Source organism: Bos indicus x Bos taurus, chromosome 14 (assembly GCF_003369695.1).
Source record: "Bos indicus x Bos taurus breed Angus x Brahman F1 hybrid chromosome 14, Bos_hybrid_MaternalHap_v2.0, whole genome shotgun sequence".
In the NCBI taxonomy this organism is placed as follows: Eukaryota; Metazoa; Chordata; class Mammalia; order Artiodactyla; family Bovidae; genus Bos; species Bos indicus x Bos taurus.
Window position 1 is genome coordinate 26,320,362 of NC_040089.1, and position 24,126 is coordinate 26,344,487.

General features: G+C 41.5%; 1 protein-coding gene across 2 annotated transcripts in view; it reads right to left on the reverse strand.

Annotated features, from left to right (window-relative positions):
• Positions 1-21,241, reverse strand: part of CA8 (carbonic anhydrase 8) — an 84,393-nt gene extending 63,152 nt beyond the window's left edge. For both annotated transcript variants that reach the window (XM_027561038.1, XM_027561037.1), the window contains exons 1-3: positions 20,830-21,241; positions 19,167-19,358; positions 9,033-9,157 (exon numbers count right to left, since the gene is read on the reverse strand). In XM_027561038.1, the coding sequence (XP_027416839.1) occupies positions 9,033-9,157; positions 19,167-19,358; positions 20,830-20,929 (417 nt within the window). In that variant the 5' untranslated portion in view covers positions 20,930-21,241. The remainder of the gene's footprint in view (positions 1-9,032; positions 9,158-19,166; positions 19,359-20,829) is intronic.
• Between the last annotated feature and the right edge of the window lie 2,885 nt (positions 21,242-24,126).

Below are 24,126 nucleotides of genomic sequence, written 5' to 3' on the forward strand. Positions count from 1 at the left end.
CGCAGAACTATTTACAGTAGCCAGGACATGGAAGCAATCTAAATGTCTATCAACAGACAAATGGATAAAGAAGGTGTGGTACACATATACAATGGACTATTACTCAGCCATAAAAAGAACAAAATAAAGCCATTTGCAGTGACATGTAAGGACTTAGAGGTTATTATACTGAGAGAAGTTAAGTCAGACAAAGAAAGATACATATTACATTGCTCACACGTGGAATCTTAAAAAAATGGTACAAATAAACTTATTTAAAAAACAGAAGTAGAGTCACAGACATAGAAAATAAACTTATGATTACCAATGGGGAAGAGGGAAGAGGGATAAATTGGGAAATTTGGATTGATATATAAACATAAGAACGCTGAGCACCAAAGAACTGATGCTTTCAAACCGTGGTGCCAGAGAAGACTCTTGAGAGTCCCTTGGACAGTAAGGAGATCAAACCAGTCAATCCTAAAGGAAATCAACTCTGAACATTCACTGAAAGGACTTATGCTGAAGATGAAGCTCCAATTCTTTGGCCACTTGATGTGAAGAGCCAACTCATTGGAAAAGACTCCGATGCTGGGAAAGATTGAGGGCAGGATGAGAAAAGGGTAACACAGAATGAGATGGTTGGATGGCATCACCAACTCAATGGACATGAGTTTGAGCAAACAAGAGTCTATTTTTTATTGGAAGGCCATTTAAGAGGATATGTGTTTTACTAGAGGATTTAGATCTGCTGCTGCTGCTAAGTCACTTCAGTCATGTCCAACTCTGTGCGACCCCATAGACAGCAGCCCACCAGGCTCCTCCATCCCTGGGATTCTCCAGGCAAGAATACTGGAGTGGGTTGCCATTTCCTTCTCCAATGCATGAAAGTGAAAAGTGAAAGTGAAGTCGTGTCTGACTCTTAGCGACCCCATGGACTGCAGCCTACCAGGCTCCATCCATGGGATTCTCCAAGCAAAAATACTGGAGTGGGTTGTCATTACCTTCTCCATTAGATCTGTTAGAACCCAATTTTGAATATTTCTAGGGACTTTCTCATGGCCCAGTGGTTAGGAATCCACCTGCCAATTCAGGGGGCATAGGTTTGATCCCTCATCCAAGATCCCACGTGCCTCGGGGCAACTAAGCCCTTGAGCCACAACTACTGAGTCCCGTGCTGCAACTGCTGAAGCCCACACACCTAGAGCCCATGCTCTGCAGCAAGAGAAGCCGCCACGGTGAGAAGCCTGTGCACCACAACTACAGAGTAGCCCCCGCTCACCCCAACTTGAGAAAATCTCCGCTCAGCAATAAAGAGCCCGTGTGCTGCAAGGAAGACTCAGCACAGCCCCCTCCAAAAAGGATAGCTTCTGTATTAAAAAAATAAATAAACATTTTTTTTAATGTCTACATGGAGCAAGTATATAGCCACCTATAAATACATTATATATCATATTCATTTATAGGAACTAATTTTTATTTTGCACAAATTTGCCTTTACATGGTAAAACCAGCTACAATATTAATCCTTCTTTCAGTTAGTTTAGCAAGAAAAACCTCCCATACATTCTCAAACAATGATAATGAATAATCTACTACGAGAAATCCTTATAAATGTAAAATTGAAGGTAGGTTCAAAGTAACTACTTTAAGGTCAAGTTAACCTTACACAATTCTGTTTCAAAGAGGAAATGGCAAACTGCCATATCACGTGGTGCAGCCAAAAGAACATTTCTGTTTGTTCAGCACTATAATTTAATTTCTACTCAGTAAACTGAGATTTCTGCTCTAAATACATTTTAATAAATGGAAAAAAAAATAAACATGCTGAATCAGAGCAGGAGGTATGATTTTTATGGACTAAAAAGGCAAGTGTTCATTAGAATTCAGGAAATATAAAATCTGTTTTTATTTTTCTTTACCCAAATGTGAGAGGGAGTTCCCCATTAAGACCACTGAAGAGGCCACAGCACAAGGTTCTAATTTTTCCATCTGACTATCCAAGAGGCTCAATCTACTAGTCCTGTGGATAATTCCTGGATACCCAAATGATCATAATCATTACAGTTGAGAGAATTTTTTCTGGTCAAAACGATAACACCACCCAGAGAAGCTGAACATTCAAATGTGAAATTGCTTCCTTTAGTGTCAGTCTTAACTCTTCTTATTGGCAAGATTCCTTTTATTTCCCATAAAGCAACCACAATCCCAAGTATTAACTATCATGGCAAATAAACTGCTCTCAAACTAGAGCTTCTTTTCATAGTAAGACTTGGCTTTGGTGAAAAAATAAAAAAGCATCTCTCAGAACAGAAGTCAGTTCACAGATCCTGCGTATCCTTTGCCATTTCCTGCAACATCAGCTTCCTCTCCAGATCTTTGGGAGCATCTCAGGAGGGGTGGGGGGAGTTGATGGTCCATTAAATCCACCCCAATTCTCAGGAGGTTGCAAGGTTGCTCCTTGGAGACTCCTGTACCTTCACAAAGGCCCTCTGAGTTTTATCTTCATAGCCCATAAGGCCCAGGCACAAGGTCACAGTTTCACTAGAATAGAGCAAGGTTAAAACAAGCCCACCTTGGACATCCCTGGCTGTCCAGTGGTTAGGAATCCACCTTTCAGTGCTGGGGATGCAGGTTCAATCCCTGGTCTGGGAACTAAGATCCCACATGCCTTGGAGCACAGCCAAAAAAAAAAACAACCAAAAAGCAAAAACATGCCCACATCTAAATGTGGGTGCATGCAGACATAAATGCCAGGGGCAGTGGAAAGGGGGACATAGACTCTGGTGTTGTCTCCTTCCATCTAAGTCAGCAAAGGCAAGACCAGTAGTAAAGGATAATTCTTAAATGGAGCATTTAATTAACCAAAGGACACGCTTCTACATCATGGTTTCCTATAAAGTGCTCTGTGACCCTCAACCTTTGGGAGCCTCAGATTTTTCTGAGGTTAATAAGAGTTTAGAAAGTTACTTCAGTATAACTTTTCTAGGTGATCTCTAAAGTTCTTCTTACACATAAAATATTTGACCATATGCCTTGTATGTCTAATCCTCACCATGGTCTAACTCACTGAAGTTGTCCTGTTATACTTCCTTGGAAAGTCGATGGAAGTCTATTTTGGAAGAGACTGACAAACTTAAAGCTCAACTTGGGATGCCTGTGGAAATCAAATAACTTGAGAAGATCATCAATTCACTATTAACCAATGAAACTCTTCTTGCTATCTCCTCAGGAAATGAATAAAAATCAACATCTTTCTGTCAAATAAATATGCAAGTGAGTTGAAAGGCAGCACCCCAAAGGTCAGGAGTTACTCACTCAAAGAACACTTAAATGGTAGACACTACTATTTGCCTGAAAACAACAGAAGAAATGTGGGATATCTGGAGATCTGGGGCATTGAGGGGACGCGGTATAATATTCAGGATTGGCACTTTATTATAAGATACATTCTTCATAGTGTTTTGTTGGCCTATTTTACAACCAGGGTCTGACTCTTCACAACTGAAGACTCTGCTCAGGACTTCTCTGAGGATCCAGTGGTTAAGACTCCTCGCTTTCAATACAAGGGGCACTAGTTCAATCCCTGGTCGGGAAACTAAGATCCCATGCCACACCATGTGGCCAAAAAGTTGGGTTTTCTTTTTTTGATTTTAAAAAAGGACTTCTGCTTCATACAACAGATCTTTATCTTATGCACTCAACTTTCCATAGACAGCTGGTATGTAGCTCAGTTCTCACTGAGCCCTTGAGAGTACACAGAGCAAGAGCTTCTTTTGTCTATAGTGTAAATAAAGATAAGAGTCGGCCCTACAATAGCTGTGTCTCTGGATAATTCACTCTCAAAGGGTAAACTTTTAGGTCCAAAGGGGACGACAGTCAAACCCAAGCTCCGATCTCCTGCTGGTGTGTGGGCAGGATCGGTGCCCATTCTGATAAAACCACCATTCATCTGTAGTGAAATGAGGAAAACGGAAATAACCCAGGGAGGTTTTTTAAAGTTCAGTAGATAGATAGCTGGTGAGACGTTGTGGTATAACACAGGGAGCCCAGCCAGGTACCCTGTGATGACCTGGGGGGTGGGGTGGGGGGAAGGGAGGGAGGCTTAAGAGGGAGAGAATATACGTATAATTACAGCTGATTCACCTTGTTGTATGACAGAAATCAACACACATTGTAAAACATGTACCGACAATTCTACATGCAGGGCAGCAAAGGTGACACAGATGTAAAGGACAGACTTTTGGACTCAGTGGGAGAAGGAGAGGGTGGGATGATTTGAGAGAATTGCATTGAAACATATGCACTACCATGTGTAAAAGAGATGGCCAGTGCAAGTGTGATGTGTGATGCAAGGCACCCAAAGCCAGTCTCTGTGACAGCCTGGAGGGATGGAGCGGGGAGGGAGGTGTGAGGTGCGGGTCAGGATAGAGGGGACACATGTATACCTATGGCCGACTCATACTGATATATAGCAAAAACCATCATGCTATTATAAAGTAATTATCCTCCAATTCAAATAAATAAATTTTTTAAAAGAAATATTTAATGTGAAATCAAAATAAATAAATAAAAATTCAGTCTATTCAACGTATAGGCTGGTGTTTATCCTGAGACCTTACTCTTCCTACATTTAGTTATTAAATTAGAGATTCTCTCTTTGCAAAATGATAGGGAAAGCAGAGAGCTAATATTATTATTTGAAGGAAAAAAAATAAAACTTAGCCATACTATTGATCTCTCCATTCCCCAGATTTTTTCTTAATTTTGCTGCTCTGGCACAAAACCTGAATGCCTGGAATGTACTCTCCCATAAAAGTATGAGTGTAGTGATCCCTGTGTGAAGATTAATCGCAATTTACCAGGAGTTAAATGTTTAAGTGGCAAATGTTAAATGTTAGAAGTGGCAAAGAACATGACGGTCTCCACATATAAAATGACTAAAACACAACTCATATCCTGAAAGTTGAATTTGAACTTAAATATCTGGAAGTTTCTCCATTAACTGGATTTGAAACGAAATTAATATGAATACAATAAATAATTCTAGTGATATGGTGGATGCACCAAGGATAGAGCTAATCACAAAATTCATAGAGTATTAAAGTTGATCATCAAGAGCTAAGACATCCAATGACGTCCAAAGAAAATACGAAGCTTCTACAGCCACGAGAAGGACAGACAGGAATTAATTTGACTGGATCCCATACTTGGCTTAAACCAACAACCTTCTACTCACATTTGCTGTCTTGATTAAATATCATGACGCAAAATATCCACACAGTAAGAATTCAAGCTGGTAGACATCACCCAGACGCTTGTAAAAATAGTTAATACATGCAAACCCATTATGTTTTAGGTAACAGGAAGAAAAATGCAGCACAATTTTCTTTTCTCTTGTTAAGCACTGTCATTTAAGCAGAAATCTGGAGTCTTCATAATGGAATTTAGTTTACAAGATGAAAACATGGCAAGAAATGTCAGGCAGCCGTGAAAGCATGCGTGTTTCTGAAAACTGAAAATCTCAAGTAGGAAAAGCAGAAAGGACACGCTTGATCCATCTTGCTGAGCACAAGAGCTGCAGTTTAAATTGTCTAATGTCACAAATTGCGTTAATTTTTGAAGTGATGTGGCTGACTACTAGTAGTATCAAACATACATTCAGGATTACTTTTAGGCCTGTATTTATAATTTTAAAAGGGCTTCCCAAGTGGCGCAGTGGTAAAGAATCCTCCTGCCTACGCAGGAGACGCAAGAAATGAGGGTTCAATTCTTGGGTGGGGAAGATCCTCTGGAGTAGGAAATGACAGCCCACTCCAGTATTCTTGCCAGGAAAACTCCATGGACAGAGAAGCCCAGTAGGCTATAGTCCAGGAGGTCACAAACAGCTGGACATTATTGAGCACACACAAATAATTTTTAAAAGTCAACAGGCAAGCTTGATGAATTGCTGTTCAAAAGCTATCCCCATGTTATATGCAACAGACAAGGTAAATATTTGTTTACAATGTTTGTTGAATAAACCGTCCATCTAAATTAAAGTAAAATAAACAAAAAGGAAATATATATTGAAATATCTTTTGGAGATTAAAGTCAGTCTTAAACTTTAAATAAGATAGAAAAAGTATCCTAGAAAATTATTATTTTTTAATTATGTACCCCAAACAGTACCTGGTCCCCTCACTCTCTACTGTTCCTTTGGCTATGTCTTTATATTCCAAATGGATGGCAGTTCAGGACAGGGGGATGGTGGCAATTTATCTACCTATCTCCACTTAGGCATCTCATTCCCTCCTCAACTATTCTAAGTGGAGTCCTTCTCTCTTTCACTGAGTCAGCCCTCTCCTCCTGAAAACCCAGCTTACCCTTCACAGCCTCCATTAAAACAAAACAAAACAAAACATACCTGACTCACAGTTACCTCCCTCTAACTCTGTGCACCCACGGCACTGACACACTCATCAGGACCCAGCACTAAAAACCAACATCAGATGACCAATAGAAGTACTTTTCTCAGGACTGGATCAGAGATAATCTGGGATAACACAGAATTCAAATATTATTCATCATCTATTTTTGGAAAAATGACAGTCAGTAATTCCATCATTCTACACATAAAAATATTTCTGCAGAAACAAAACCAGAATTTAATCTCCACTCAGCACAAACCATTACCTGCGCTTAATGGACCAGGACAGTTAAACTTTCATCAAGTAGCAGGACCAGTCTGAACATTTGATCCGGAAGTTCTTTTTGACTTTGGGGAGAAAAGCATATATCGCTGACTCACTTAAGCGATTAAAACTCCCCAAGGCTGTAAGTTCTGTGTGTCACAAGCAAAGTCACTGAATCTTCATCCAGAAGTTGGTGCTTTTCCAAGGACTCCCATCTCTCCCTAAATTTTTGATTAGACCAATATATCTTTGAAGGCTGGTTGAAATGGAGAAGCTTTTCAAACACAAAGAAGAGGGCAGGATGACAGCCCAGTGTCTTCCTGTCCCTCCACAGCCCTCGGCTACTCTGCAGATTTATTTGGAATTGTCTTTGGTCCTCTCTCTTCTTTCATATGTTCTGGCATGAACTCTTCCTTCTCACATTGGATGGGGATAGGGCAGCAGCAAGAGGTGACACAGAGATGGGGTGGAACTGTTTCAAGGCACTAGACGTGAAAGGATGTCTGTGGGCACTGAGGGAAAAAGCCCCTAGGAAAGGTAACATTTGAAGACCCAACGTCGCCCATCAAGGCCTTAAAGAAGTATCTCCTGTTATTGTCTTCAGTATCACATACCACTTAGGACTTCCCTAGTGGCTCAGACGGTAAAGCGTCTGTCTACAATGTGGGAGACCCAGATTCAATCCCTGGGTCAGGAAGATTCCCTGGAGAAGGAAATGGCAGTCCACTCCAGTACTGTTGCCTGGAAAATCCCATGGACAGAGGAGCCTGGTAGGCTACAGTCCATGGGGTTGCAAAAAGTCGGACACGACTGAGCAACTTCACTTCACTTCACATACCACACATGCTATTCAACACACTGCAATTGGTTTTTTCCCTCCATCCTCAAAACACATAATATTTTTTCATTTAATATTTCTTTAAGACCCTGAGTTTTTTTAAGGAAGGGATATTTTGAGCTTTCAAAATAAAACTTCTTTAATGATTATTCAAGCAACATTGAAAAATATTTTCTCTGATTTCATTCTTTAAGGTATATGTATCACTTATATAAACAGTAGTGATTTCCAGGCAATGAGGTAGATATGAATGTGGCATCTGGTCATGAGCAATTCCACACTGCAGTACATGCAGCTGGGAATGATAGGAAGACTGGCATTTTGATGGCCCCTCAAATATACCATTACTTGTCACTGATGGGCTATTTCCCAGGAGAGAACTTTGGTCCGTATAGAAAGAAATATGAACAACAGAGGCATCCTGTCAATTGCACCAACATGCGTTGTCTCGATGTTCCTGGCACTGGACTCAATGTTGGAAGGAACCCAGAGAGTGAGAAGGAGACTGTCTTAGCTTGGGCTGTAATAACAAATTACCATAGACTGGTAGCTTAAACAACAGAATTTATTTCTCACAGTACTGGAGGCTGAGAAGTCCACAATCAGGGTACCTGGTGAGAGCCCGCTTCCTGGCTTGGAGATGGTCCTGTGTCCATCACCCAGCAGTGAGCAAGAAGAAGCAAGCTCCCTCTGGAGTCCACGAGGGCACTAATTCCATTCATGAGGGCCCCACCCTCATGGCCTCTTCTAATCCTAATCACCGTCCAAAGGCTCCACCCCCTAATATCATCGCATGAAGGGGTACAGTTTCCAACATATGAATTGAGGGGGGCAGTGGTAAATCACAAACACTTGAATCCATAACAAGAGCCCACAGTTAATGAGAAGGACTCTTTAAACACTAACGGTTACAATGCATGAGATCAATTCCTCAGCAGCCATCTATCAAGGAAACTAGGAGCACAGAGGAGGGAGAAATTAATTCTGCTTTGGGAAGGAACTCAGAAAGAGTCCCATAAAGAAATGACATGCTAACTAGATATTGAAGAAGAGCAGGAGTTGACTAAGAAGGTAAGCAGGAGAGTGACTTCTTCAGACAAAATAACTCTCTAAAAATCTCTCTCTCTCCCTCTAATTACTTGAGATGAATAAATCAACTCACCAATTTTAATCAGAGCTAAACTAGACTTTTAATTACCATTGAAGTTTCTCCAAAAGTTGTTTTCTGTTTATCATCCATTCATAGTATCCACAAAAGTGACCTGGTGAATCTATAGAATTTTTACAATAATAATAATACAATGATGAAACTTAACAGCATAGATTACCTTTATAACCAACAGCCCATGGGCATTCTCCAGGCCCATTAAGGCTAATGGGAAGTTTCTTCTGCTGCCAAAAGCTTTTTTATTTTAATACAAATTGATCAAATTCAAGAACTACACAGCTACTTGGAAACTAAATCATTTTCAGTAAATCACCAAATACTCTACATGAACAACAAAGTTTTAGTGCTGTTCAAGCTGATTTGTTCTTCTTACCTCCATGGGAAAAGCTTTGAAATTAACTGTGTGCTCAGAACCACGCTGGTTTTCTCTTCCCCAGTGAAATCTAACTTCATACAGCTCAAATTCATGTCCTTGAGGCAATGGACCTCCTGATAGAACTGGAAAAAGAAAATAAGTTCTACTTAATTACATCTCAAACACATTCATCGGCACAGCATTATAAACATTTGGGGACATTTTTTGCCAAGAGGTCTCATAAATTCTACAGATTAAATTCACATAGCCAAAATGAGGAGAGTATAACTACTTTGGGATGAATTCATACTATCATCTTGATACAGCAGACATTCAGAAACTCTAAAATACTTGAGAATGACATGTATATGTTAACTTCTTATATATTTTAGGCATAGGAGCAGACAGGAAATAAACACAGCAGCTATCACAGTTTCCCCTGAGACTTAAACTTAGCATTGATCAGGAGACAAGAATATGACCTGAGTCTCAGACTGACCAATAATTTTCTATAGACTTATCACTAAATTAAACATTGTTTATAGATAATCCATACACAAGCACACTTTCAATTGAGAGAACAGATGTTAGCTGGCATAATTACCCATGAAGCCAATTATTATTAAGCCAACCTGGTTTTTTAGCAATGAAATCACAATTTTTAAAAAGCCATCTATCATCCAGTGTCACATAAATGCAAATAAAATAAAACTGTGATAAAATATTCACAATATTTAAAATGTTAAATTTTAGTTCCATGGGGCCCTGTCTCTGTGTCTCACTTCTGGAGATAACCTAGAACTCCGTCCCAAACAAGGGCACTCTGAAGGATGATGGAAAATACATCTAGTCTTGAAGCAACAAAACACTGGACAGGGAACCAAGATCCCACTTCAAGCCACTGCTCGCTGCTGTCTCCCTAAGATCGAGATCAGTCTCCTGCTTGCTGCCCCCCAGCCTGCACCATCTGAAACGGAAGCACCCTTCACCCTACGTGTCTATGACCCGACCTAAGGCTTTGGGGCATTCACGGGGTAGGATGGGGGGGGCACGATTCTAACACTCCACTCTTAAAAAAGAGCAGAAAATTGTCTTGGATGAGGCTTAGCTCCACAAGGCTAAGCAAAAAGAAACGGGAGCATTGTGAAACAAAAAGGATTAAAAATACCTTTGCCCAAAACATTTTCATCAGGTACACACACACACACACAAACACACACACAGAGTTTCTGAAACCGTTACAGAGCAGTTCACTAGTATTTTCTTACACAGCGGATGAAGCTGATCCTGCTAGTGACTTCAGGGGCAGAAAAGAGAGCTCTGAGCTTCACCTGTACCTCCCACCTGCCTAGTGGCCAATATTTCCTCAGATTAAAACTTGGAAATTGAGATGATATTTTTAAATGCCCTGAAAATCCAAACTGCACAGATGTATGTTTTATTGAAGAGAAGTTCCGGGCCCACAGGGGTTTCACTGAAAAATACTTCAACAAATACTTTTTGATCACCTACACTGTAGTAGGTATATGGTGTTTAAGAGACATGGATGTTGTCAAAACAGACAAAACTCACTGGCTTCATGGATCTTACATCCGCTAGGATGAAATGCAAATGTATATATTTATGAAGATCAGACTTCTACTGTGATATTTATTTGGTCATTACAGGGCTTCCCCAGTAGCTCAGACAGTAAAGAATCTGCCTGTAATGTGGGAGACTCAAGTTCTATCCCTGGGTGGAGAAGTTCCCCTGGAGAAGGGAATGGCAACCCACTCCAGTATTCTCGCCTAGAGCATCCCATGGACAGAGGAGCCTGGTGGGGTCGCAGAGTCAGACAAGACTGAACAACTAACACTTTCACTTTTGGTCATTACACGGTCCTCATGCTTAAGAAAATTCTAATGAAACCAGATCCTCAGGGTCTTTCATTCTATGGGGTTGAAAGGAACACAAAGAAGGGAAGCGTTTTAACCAAGCCTGGTCCCCAGGGAGAGGTGACAAAGGGGAAGCTGTCAGCCAAGAATTGGTTCTGGTACCATTCAAGCTGCAGACAAATAATCCAAAGTTAAACCACACTAAAATCACAGGGCCGTGCAAAGCCATAAAAACTGACATATCCTGAATTCAGAATTTTATGAGGTTCCAGGTAAAAGCATTACCCGTTCATCCCCCACAAATGATTGTGTTTACAGACTACAAATAAATAGCAGCTCTATTTCACCCATCTGGCAGCATCCTCTCAAAGCATTATTCTTCCTTTGGACCATTTACTTGCTCTACAAGAAACTAGTCATACCAAGAGAAGAACACTTATCCTGCATTTATGAATATCAAATTTTGCTGAGTGATATTTTGTCACTCTATGGCATCACTGACTCCATGGACGTGAGTCTCAGTGAACTCCGGGAGTTGGTGATGGACAGGGAGGCCTGGCGTGCTGCGATTCATGGGGTCGCAAAGAATCGGACACGACTGAGCGACTGATCTGATCTGATCTGATCTGATGGCAGGTTTATTAGTTGTGGTATCATCACGTTCAATAAAATTACAATGAAACATGAAACTCACACTGATGATGTGCTGCATTTCCTGAGAATAACAAACTTGTGAAAAGGACACAGGATACACTGTTACCATTGCTACCACCTCCCTTGTCTTGAACGCTTTTTCTCTGATAGGCATGGCTATTACACTTATAGACATAAAAGAGTTCCTTTCAGAAGCTTCTGCAAAATTTGAGAATCCCATAGAGACGTGACACATACACACTCCCCTGAAACTATCTAAGCTTCTATAACCCTTTGCTGAAAACAGATTTGCCAGAGAGTTCAAAGGTTGAGTCCCCCTCATTTCATTTGAGTTCAACACACATGTTTTGAGATGGACTCCATGCCTGGCCATGTGCTGACCACTGAGTGTGTAAAAGGAAGGATATACCCTTGCACTGGCAAAGCATTCTCAGTGCTGAAGGAACTAAAAGTGATTCCATCGGGGCAGAAGGGAAAGGGGTTTCCCCAATGGCTCAGCAGGTAAAGAATCCACCTGCAATGCAGTAGATAGGAGTTCAATCCTTGGGTCAGGAAGATCCCCTGGAGGAGGAAATAGTAACCCACTCCAGTGGGTTGCTATTCTTGCCTGGAGAATACTATGGACAGAGGAGCCTGGTGGGCTACAATCCAAAGGGTAGCAAACAATCAGACATGACTAAGGACAGAAGTAAAAAAGAAAAAAAAAAAAGAGCAGAGGAAAATGCACAAGGCAGTCAGAACCCAGCAGGATCCAAGCCAAAACCAAAGGTGGGGTTTGTGGGGGGAGGCGAGCAGTTAGAAAGTAAGTCAGGGAAGACTTTACGGAGGAGGTGACAGCTAAGCAAGTCTTATGTTATGTTATGTGAAGTCACTCAGTCATATCCGACTCTTTGTGACCCCATGGACTGTGGCCTACCAGGCTCCTCAGTCCGTGGAATTTTCCAGGCAAGAGTACTGGAGTGGGTTGCCATTTGCTAAGTGTAGAAGTGAGAAACTATACTTTAGAAGCAGAAAGAAGAGGCTCAGAAAGACTCAGAGGTGGGAAATGGCCAGAATGGGTGCCAAGAGAATAAAGTCAGAGTTGTCCAATGGCCAAAGGCAGGCCTCAAGGTATGAAATTGGCTGGGCTGGGGTGGGCAGATGGCAGGCCATGCAGACAGGCTGGAGTTTATCTTGGAGAATCATCACTAGTTTTTAAGCAGTGGGCTAATATTTTTGCATTTTAAAATATTATTCCCAAGTCTGGGACTTTCCTGGTGATCCTGTGGTTAGGACTCTGTGTTTCTACTGCAGAGGGGGTACCAGTTCCATCCCTGGTCTGGAAACTAAGATCCTGCATACCATGAGGCACAGCCAAAGAAAAAATGGGATTAAAATATTACTCCTAGGTCTGCATAGATGGTAGATCAGCAAAGTGCAAGCCCAACTGTTGAGAAAGCTGCAGCCATAGCCAGACAAAGACAGCATGACCAGGAGACAGAGCCTGATGGAGTCATGACCCCAAATTCAGGAAGACCAACACCAATGACCCCTGATGCATCCCCCAAAGGATGAGAGGTCCCTAAAGTTCACTCTCTATAAGTTTAATTTATTTTTTATTGAAGTATAACTGCTTCACAATGTTCTATTAGATTCTGCTGTACAACAATGTGAATCAGCTGTAAGTACACACATATCACCTTCCTTTGCAGCCTCCCTCCCACTCCCTTCCCTCCCCTCTAGGTCATCAAAGAGCACTTCTCAATAGGTTTAAAGATCTTATGACCTCAGTTTAATTTTTAAGGAATCCGAAATGTATTCATAAAACATTCTAAAAAAATAGTATTAATCAGTTCTTTTAACATTTGAAGTCTTCAAAGCAACAATCAATATGTTTAACAGTCCTTAGCTTTTAACCTATAGCTTTATTGCACATTAAAGAATAAATATCATCAGCTCATAAATGCAGTGCTAACATCAAACAAGAGGGAGAGGAGGCCAGTTAAGCAGGGTCTATAAGCAAAGTGAAGCAGATGAAGATGACAGTCCAGATAATTTAAGTCCCCCAGAGTCAGCTAATAATAAATATGATCATAAAGAAATTCAAGTTTTGCTCTCCTAGTTGTCCTCATTTACACGAACTTCTCTAAGAAGAGAAAAGATAATTTGTATTTCAGGTAGTAAATGATCAATAAATATGTATTCATGGAGGGAGGGCTATCATTTGAGGACCAGCTGAAGGAACTAATTATGTCTGGAAAGGAAAAATAGCAATTTCATGGTATGATCTTGTAGTCAGTATTTTAAAGAACGTCATGTGGAAGTACAACTGCAGGACCTCCCTGGTGGTCCAGCCCGCCTGCCACCGTAGGGACACACGTTCGATGCCAGGCCTAAGATCCCACATGCTGCAGGGAGACTACACCCGTGTGCCGCAGCTGCTGAGCCTGCACGCCCTACAGCCTGTGTGTGTTCTGCAACAAGAGAAGCCACCGCAATGAAAATCCCATGCGCCACAACTAGAGAGTAGCCCCATCTGCCACAAGCACAGAAAGCCTGCAAGCAGCAAGGAGGACCCAGTACAACCAAAAGTACATATTAAAATAAAATTTTAAAAATAAAAAAAAGAAGAAAGTACAATTACATGTGTTCTGTATAGGTCCAGAATTCCACAACAGAAGCGATGACGGAGATCCCAGGACTTTTTGATGTGGTTTCACTCGAAAGCAAAATGGATCCTCTCTCAGTGAGGCATGAATATCTTTTCCTGAGCTGTTCAAGCTGAAGACATGCAGCTACTGGCCAGAGGGTCTGAGATCGGGGGCTGGAATGGTGGCCTCCTGGGGGTCAACCCATTCAGTGAATCTGTGATTCAGTCACCTTCCTAATCTCATCTGCTGCCTTATTGTATCACCTACACAATCAGACTATTTTCTTCTCAAAAAGAGGGTCGAAGAGGAAACTTTGAGAAATTCCATCAATTAATGATAATGGGGGATGAAGAACTGGCAGAGGAAAGGTAGTCAAAATTAAGAAGAAACATCCAGAGCTGGTGCGTCATAGAGACCAACAGGAGAAAGAGTTTCCAAAAATTCCACTGCAAATGCAGCAGAATTAACTTACTATAAGGATTTTAAAGTGGTCCTTTGATCGTGGGATGAGGAGCTTATCAATGACCTTGGTTTGGGAACTTCCAGCAAGAGGTCTGGAGTGAAATATTTGTGCTCATGACATCTCTCAAATTTAAAACCCCAGATAGGGTTATTAAGGGCTTCCCTCATAGCTCAGTCAGTAAAGAGTCTGCCTGCAATGCAGGAGACCCAGGTTCGATTCCTGGGTCAGGAAGATACCCTGGAGAAGGAAAGGGCAACCCACTTCAGTATTCTTGCCTGGAGAATCCCATGGACAGAGGAGCCTGGCGGGCTACAGTCTATGCAGTCTCAAGAGTTGGACACGACTGAGCGACTAAGCACACTTATCTAAGGAAACTACACCATAAGGATTATGCTAGAAGCTTTCACTTAATAAGTGGAAGTATTTAAATTATACTACAGTTGTCGTAACTTCTTTTAGTAATTCTGTACTCTTTTTTAATACAAAACAAAAAAACATTTAAGACTTTTTATATCGACCATTTTTAAAGTCTTTATTGAATTTGTTACAGTACTGTTTCCATTTTATGTTTTGATTTTTTGGCCACAAGGTATGTGGGCTCTTAGCTTCCCAACCAGGGATCAAACCCACAACTCCCTGCATTGGAAGTGAAGACTCAACCACTGGACCACCAGGGAAGTCCCCCCCAAAAAAATTTTAATTGTGCTTATTCTGCAAATTTTTTATTAAAAAAAAAAAAAAAAAAAAACAGGATCCAAGGAAACTTCAATGCATTCCTACCAAGTGAAAGAAGCCAAGCAGAAGCCTGTAAAATGTATGATTCCAACCACATGACATGAAAAACACAAAACTACAGAGCCAGTATAAGGATGGCCACAGTATTGTGATCGCCAAGAGCTGGGGAAAGAGACAGAAGAACAAAAGGAACACAGAAGTTTTAGGGCAGTGAAACCATTTTGTGTGATATTACAATAGTGGACACATGTCATTAAACATTTGTTCAAGCTCAAAAACACCAAGAGCAAACCCTAATGTAAACTATGGACTCTGGGTGTTGATGAGGTGTCAATGTAGGTTCATTAACTGTCGATGTACCCTCTGGTTCTTTTTTCACCTGCGAGCAACAACCAGCATACGGACAGCCAGGTGTGAGCCATCACACGGCTTCCCCCGGAGAAATCCATAAACCTACAAAGGCTCCTGCAACAACACAGCCTGCTCCTACATAACCGCGTTACTGTGACAGCCACCAGACCTCAATCTCTGCCCACATGCAGAGCCTCTAACTCGACTTTTAGACCCATTACTAAACGTGAACAAAGCCAAAGATCACTGGACATTTGAGAAGAACCTCCAGCATAAGACAGAGAGACCAAAACAAACAGAAGAAGAACCCCAAAATAAAACAGAAACAGAACAGGAAAAAAGATCCTGTAATCAAGAAATAAACACTGGTAGTTTTTTTTTTTAATTTTTAAAATTCATAGAATAAGCACCACATTTTAGAAATTAAAAATTTAAGAACAGATTAGAGATAAATATACGACAATTAGAAGACAAATACAAGAGAGTAGAAGTTTAATAGAAAGATATAAGTTGAGGAAATCTAACAAAATAGAAGAAAAAAGACTAAAAAAAAGAGTTAATGGAAAAAGAGGGAAAAAACAGAAAACTTCTCAATTAAATAATATAAGAAAGTTCCTGAGAAATAAAAGACAATTATCTTTTGATTTTGGGGCCCACCAAGCACCCAGCACACAGACACACGAGGTATCTAAATATTTACTCTCACAAGGCCTTCTTCTCAGCAAATTACTAGGAGATGAACTGTGGGAGGGAATAAACCAAAAACTCTCTGAAAGGAGGCAACAGTCTCAAAAGAGGATCACATCATCGAGCAAACATGGGATTGAACACACAGACGGTCAATGGACTTCTTAGGCCTGAGATCTAGGATGCTGCAGGCAATGGCAGTCCAGGTGGGCTGGAGGAGAGAAGGGTGGATATGAGGGACAGAAGGACTTCAAAGGACTTTCTGAATGTCTTGGGAGAAGATGTGCCTGCCAGCCGTCAGAGAGTGTGGAAATGAAACCATGATGGATAAACAAAAAATCAAACAAAAATACACTAACGCCAGGGGTGGGGCCCCCCACATTATTCAATAAAGGAAACAACATAGCCTCAGCTGGAAACAATATTTGCACAGTCATAATAATAAAAACACTGAGCTAATTTAAATAACAACTATAATTTAAGTATACAGGGATGATGAGGGGCAAAACTTCCATGTGCTCAGTTGCTCAGTCAGGTCCAACTCTTTGTGACCCCATAGGCTGTAGCCTGCCAGGCTCCTCGGTCCATGGGATTCTCCAGGCAAGAACACTGGAGTGGCTTGCCATTTCCTCCTCCAGGGGATCTTCCCGACCCAAGGATAGAACGTGGGTAAATATAAACTGCTCCAGACACATGTTTCTTTCTTACTTTTTTTTTTTTAAGTATGGAGAAACACTGAAAAGGGAGAAACAATTAAGAAATGACTGACTGTAGTGGAAGAAAGGAGACAGGCATCTGATGGAGCAAGGTCTTCAAAGAGGATGGAGGAAGGGGTCAGAGTGTGTGCGCCAAAACAGGCCCAGACAGAAACACAGACAACTCTTCCTCGGTGGTCAGGGGAGGACCGTGTGGGCAGAAAAGTCGAAACAATGCTTGATGGGCTCTGTTTGGGGGTGCAGTAGGGGGCCACAGAAAATTGTGAATGCTTGAGAAGGCACCAGAAAAAACATGGCAAACTCAATCTGATGGAGTAAATTTGATCTTCAAGCAGGAATGAACACAAACTGTCTTAATTGATAGCATTTGGACTTGTTCATTCCTCTACACTCTTGTGACACTTTTAGAACACCAGGTTGCATTTACACTGACACCATAGAGGACTATGTTGTCATTAATAGGAATCTTCAAGAACCATCTTACCCATCTGTATACAAACCAACACTCAGTCACCATGATGCCCTGATGTGAAATGCATGTTAGTTGTATAGATACGTAAATGTTTATTTACAGAAATGAAACAGTATGTCAACATAACCCAATACACTTTACAGTGTAATACCAACATTACCTTAATATGTTTTTTATGTCAGGACAGTCAGCATTCAATAATTTTATTACGTATTTTAAAATTAATACATGATGTCCCATCATAGCCCTCCCCCCAAAAAAACCTGACTTAAGTTTGAGTTTATATCTGACTCTGTCTCTTTGACTACACCTTAGATTCTATTTTGGGAAATATCCATACCTCGTCTAGACTCAGAGTAGCTGGGAAGACTCTAAATTAAAGCTCAGGAATATTCACAATGAATAAAATATTCATAGTTGGAAATCAATACCTGCCCTGTCTAACATTAAACTGAAAGATTTTATGGCTTGAAATATCAAATTTATCGATTCAGAATTAATTTGAGTACAGTTGGTCTCTGTTTATTAAATACTTCCCAATATTTCAACACATTCCTAGTTTTACATTCTTCCCATGGAGTATAGTTAGTATTCACTATGAAAAGCCAGAAATTAATGCTAATTTTAAAATATTCTGCTCTCCTTTCCCCCTATATTTAAGCAAAAAAGCAATTTCCTTGGCAATTATCCAATAGTTTTTCTAAAAAACATTTCAGATCCATTTCAAATAGGTTCAAAAGGGAGGAAGAGAGTTAAAAAAATAAAAACTAAGAGCTTTGTTTGCCATTTAAATCTTTCACTGAGTTTAGAGACTGATTTTGGCTGCTATTAATTAAAATTCTTCTTGCCATATTAATTACATTTATATTACTATTAATTATATTATATATAATTATATATTAATATAGTAAATTTAATTTGAAAAGTCTATCTTGGATGCCAAATTATATCAATAAATGCTAATCTTCAGTTTTACAAAGCAGTAAGACAGAATTATAATTATCTAAATGATTTGAGCTAATCAACACTTTGGACAAAACGAAGATTCGTATACTTGTGTATGTTGTTGCTCAGTCGCCCAGTCATGTCCAACTCTTTGAGACCCCACGGACTGCAGGACTCCAGGCCTCTCTGTCTCTCACCATCTCCCGGAGTTTGACCAAGTTCATGTTCATTGCATGGTGATGCTATCCAGCCATCTCATCCTCTGACACCCTCTTCTCCTTCTGCCCTCAATCTTTCCCAGCATCAAGGACTTTACCAATGAGTTGTCTGGAGCTCCAGCATCATACATTTGTATATACTTTTCCTCAAATTTCACAGAGCTGGAATTTGACCAACTAAGGTTGTTCCAATAACATCATATAACATGGGACAACCAACTGACACCTTCATAATTTCATCCTTGCAAAATGTTTCAGAAAATAATTCCCCCAAAAAGCATGCTACGGTATATAAAGGTATCCTGACAATAGAGCTAGGTTAGTCCTACCATTAAGGTCATGCAAGCTAAATTAGTTTGGCAATGACCTCTAGTTTAATAAGAAGCACACAGAAACATCTAAAATACCTGATTTCGACTTCAGGATAACCTGAATGGTATGCCCGTCATTGGCGACCTCACAGTCCCGGCAGACCACATAATTCGGGGAGAGGCGGATATCCAGCAGTGAGGGGTCATATCGAGCTTCTCTTGAATTCAAGTTAATCGGAGACTGGTACTCCCCATTAGCATCCGGAAACACCAAGCCCCACTCAACACCTGAGGACAAAATGAAGCAAACTTAGAATGGATTGAAAAAATAAGTTACAGCAAACTTTAACATGTGAAAACTAGTTTAAACATTGTTTATGATCCTTGCCATTATTAAGAAAGCAATGACTACTGTCGCTTTATAGAAGACATGGTATTAACAAAGTGTGTGCATTTTTGCATTCATAGGTTGAATGATCGAATGTTATCAAATATCACATTCAGAGTCCCAGACTAACAAAATGTTCTATTTGCCTACATAGAGGTACTAATTTATGGCTCTAGGAAATTCAGATCATCTTTAAGTGATTGGAAAAAGAAACAATACCACAAAAATTTCCTCTGTTCATTAGTGCAATTATGTTAAGTACTTGGAAAATTCCTGTAACTTTCAGTGTTCCTAGTGTGAGTCAAAAAATAAAAATCTAATGCTAGTGAGTAAAAATTTCTTAAACAGTAGTTTGAAGTGTGCATATTCATATATACAGGGCTTCCTGGGGGGCTCAGGGGTAAAGAATCCACCTTCCAAGCAGGAGACATGCGATCCCTAGGTTCTGTCCCTATGTTGGGAAGATCCCCTGGAGAAGGAAATAGAAACCCACTCTTGTATTCTTGCCTGGGAGATCCCATGGACAGAGAAGCCTGGCAGGCTGCGGTCCATAAAGTTGCAGAGTCAGACATCACTTAGCAACTGAGCACACACACACATACTCCTATATACATATATATATCATGCAAATATAGATAATACTCTTTCCATATTTGCATAATGCAAGTTATAAACTCTACATTTGTTGCAGATATGTAGTCAACATCAGCACCAGTTGTTAGCTCCATCAGGAGTCCTACACCTTCAGGGATACATTTTAGGAAACTAAACTTTTTTATACAAGGTCAATCCCCATCTTGCCAGGCCCACTGATTCAGCTCAAAAACTTAGGACTTGTTCAGAAAAAGTTGAAAGGTGTCAGCATCCTTCTAGAAAACTCAGTAGCTCAAATAGATACTTTCTCCCCGCAGGCAAGCAAGAAACAGTTTCACGGACGCGATAAGAGACAAGAATCTGGAAAAGAGTGAATATATGCGTTTGTATAACTGAATCTCTTTGCTGTACTCCTGAAACTAACACAACGCTGTAAACCAAAGAATTTTTTTTTTTTTTCAAAGAAAGAAAATAAGAGTTTCAGTAACGCTGCATTCTCAAGGTGTTCAGTAACAGTTAAGGCTGCTCTTCTGGCTACTAGCCAGATGGAACTGTCACCAACGCAGCCTTCGGGCTCGCCCACCGGACTGGGGCAGATGCCAACCGCTGCCCGGCACCAAGGTCGGGCTCCAGAGAAGCCCGCTCTACCCGGAGCACCTGCTGCCCCTAAACGGGCCGGGGACCCACGTGAGAAAGAGGGGCGGCGGAGGCGCAGGGAACTCGCCAGAGCAGCGGGACCCACCCCGCGGGCCAGCCTCAGGACGCGCGGCGGGTTACCTTCCTCGTAGCCCCACTCCACACCTTCCTCCTCTTCCTCCTCATCCTCCTCCTTCTCCGGGAAGGCCACGGAATCTTCGATGAAGCTCAGGTCAGCCATGGGGAGGCCGTGAGTCCCCTCGGGCTCTCGCCGGCGGTGCCTGCGCGCCCCTGCAGGGCGAGCGCTCCGGGGCGCTAGTGGGTGTGAGCGGTGAAGTGTGAGCGCACGTTCCAGGGGGAGCGCTCCCGTAAGTGTTAGCGCGCGTGTGTGAGAGGGTGATGAGTGTGAGCGGGGATGAGTGTGAGAGCGTGCGGTGAAGGGCAATGTGGATGCGAGCACGCGCGCGTGCCAGGCGGAAGTCTTTCGGGCGGCGGGCCGGGGACTCTCGACCCGATTGCAGCAGGAGCGCAAGAGAAGCTGCGGCTCAAGGAGCGCGAGCAGGCAGGTTATAAACCCGACCGGGGCGGGGCTGGCACGGGAGGGACCGCCCCTGCGCTCGGGCCGGGCCTGCGGTGGACCGCAGGGAAAGGCCGGGGCTCCGGGCCGAAGCCGTGGAAACGGCGGACCCCGCCCCCAACGACACACACACCGGACCCCTCTTCCCCGCAACACGCACACACCCCGCTCCCGCGCCTTCCTTCTAGAACCCCGGGGTCTGCCCTGAGCACCCAGTGCGCAGAGCCTTGGCCAGGGCTCCCTACCCTTATGTATTGTCATCTGACTCCAGGAAATACCACAAAGAACGAAGGGGGTCGGGAGAAGAGAAATGAATTACCCCGATGAGAGAGGGCTTGAGAACCCCTTACCAAAACCAAAAAACTTTCCCGCTCCGAATCTTTATCATTGAATATTCACTTTTTAATTTAATTCATCCTTAGAGACCAGTGGAAACGAGTACAGAAAAATTTCCAGGAAGCCTATAGTTCCTACAAATATTTAAGGGAAAAAAATTGTTTTAATCTAGAGAAGTAATTTAGGGAAATTTTTCCATTTAAAAAAGGCATAAGGAGTGAAAGGCAATAAAAGAAGGCTGTTTAGTTTTATTTCAAGCCTGGGTTGCTGCTTCGGACGCAGCTGGCTGTGTACACAGCTCCCAATCGCCCAGGGAAATCGTGTAAATAATGAAACACACATATTACATAACAAACAGGAACTTTCCTGCTCCGAAAAGTCATCTCTTGAATATGCTCCTCAATCCAGCGTGAATGACTTCAACCTCCTACCTAGGACAGGTTAACCTCGCATTTTTAGGACTGTGTGCCTAATACAACCCACACCAGTATTCTTGCCTGGGAAATCCCATGGACAGAAGAGCCTGGCAGGCTACAGTCCATGAGGTCACAAAGACTGGGACACGACTGAGCATGCACGGGGGCGGCGGGGGTGGGGGATGGGGGGGGGGGATGGGACAGAGGGGAATGGGGGAGATAGATATAGCCTTAAAAAATAATGAGCACTGTCCCAAATATTAACCACTTTCTACTTAAGTTCTTCTAAAAAGAACATTTTATTTCTCTTTCTGTTTTTTTTTTAATCTGTTTTATTTATTTATTTATTTTACTTTACAATATTGTAGTGGTTTTGCCATGTTGACATGAATCCGCCATGGGTGTACATGTGTTCCCCATCCTGAACCCCCCCTCCCACCTCCCTCCCCATCCCATCCTTCTGGGTCATCCCAGTGCACCAGCCCCGAGTACCCTGTATTATGCATCGAAACTGGACTGGCGATTCGTTTCACATGTGATAATTTACATGTTTCAATGCCATTCTCCCATATCATCCCACCCTTGCCCTCACCCACAGAGTCCAAAAGACTGCTCTATACATCTGTGTCTCTTTTGCTGTCTCGCATACAGGGTTATCATTACCATCTTTCTAAATTCCATATATATGCATTAGTATACTGTATTGGTGTTTTTCTTTCTGGCTTACTTCACTCTGTATAATAGGCTCCAGTTTCATCCACCTCATTAAAACTGATTCAAATGTATTCTTTTTAGTGGGTGAGTAATACCCCATTGTGCATATGTACCACAGCTTTCTTATCCATTCATCTGCTGATGGACATCTAGGTTGCTTCCATGTCCTGGTTATTGTAAACAGTGCTGTGATGAACATTGGGGTACACGTGTCTCTTTGAATTCTGGTTTCCTTGGTGTATATGCCCAGCAGTGGGATTGCTGGGTCATATGGCAGTTCTGTTTCCAGTTTTTTAAGGAATCTCCACACTGTTCTCCATAGTGGCTGTACTAGTTTGCCTTCCCACCGACCGTGTAAGAGGATTTCCTTTTCTCCACACCCTCTCCAGCATTTATTGCTTGTAGACTTTTGGATAGCAGCCATTCTGACTGGCGTGAAATGGTACCTCATTGTGGTTTTGATTTGCATTTCTCTGATAATGAGTTTCATAGTCTTGAGCATTTCAATTAAGTTTCCTTTTAGAAGTAGGTTCATAGGTTCATCAAATGCTGCAACTCAAAGAACCCAGGAGGATCTTGATAATAGGATCTGTTAGAGACCTTGAGCTCATCAACAATGTCCACTCCCCTCTGCCCCCAAAATTGCATGGATGCTAGGTGGCAGCCATTGTGTGACCACCAATTTCATTTAAAGGAGCATGTGAATTATAGAGATGTTTGCCAAACCAGAAGACAGCAAAATCTCCTAGAAAAGCTCAGTTTTCCGTGAGTAAAAGGTATGCCATATGTCATATGCCATATCTCCCCACAGATAGGCTGAAAGATTGAATAGTTAATGCTGGATTTTGCTTCTCAAAGACAAATTTGCATATACCCCACAATGTATCACCATTCATAAATCCAGTTAACTACTAGACAAATGTATATTTACCCATATTTGTTCTCTGTGAATTTTTCAACTTAATGTGTATAATGTAACTGCTCTCTGCCAGCCTATCGTACCCTCCCCAACAACATATGAGCCATTCCACCATGCATCCACATATTCAATTAACAGCCTTAATTGCTTTGAGACTGTGTGCTTCAGATTTCTGCTAATTAATAGCACCTTAAGACCTTCTCTTCTCAGATCCCCATACTGTATTATCACTAAAGATGGAATTTCTATTTCTAGTTATTATAAGGTATCTGTCACCATGAAAACTTAAACACATAGATCAAAGATATAGGCCAATTCCTTGATTTACAAAATAGAACAAGCACACCTAAACCTAATATCAGAAAGTCTAAAAATATTCATGCTCTATATTATGAACATAAGTATTCTACATAGCCCTCTGTATCATTATAATGCATTTCAGCCTAATATATTTAAGTCCTTAAATTAACTGTATA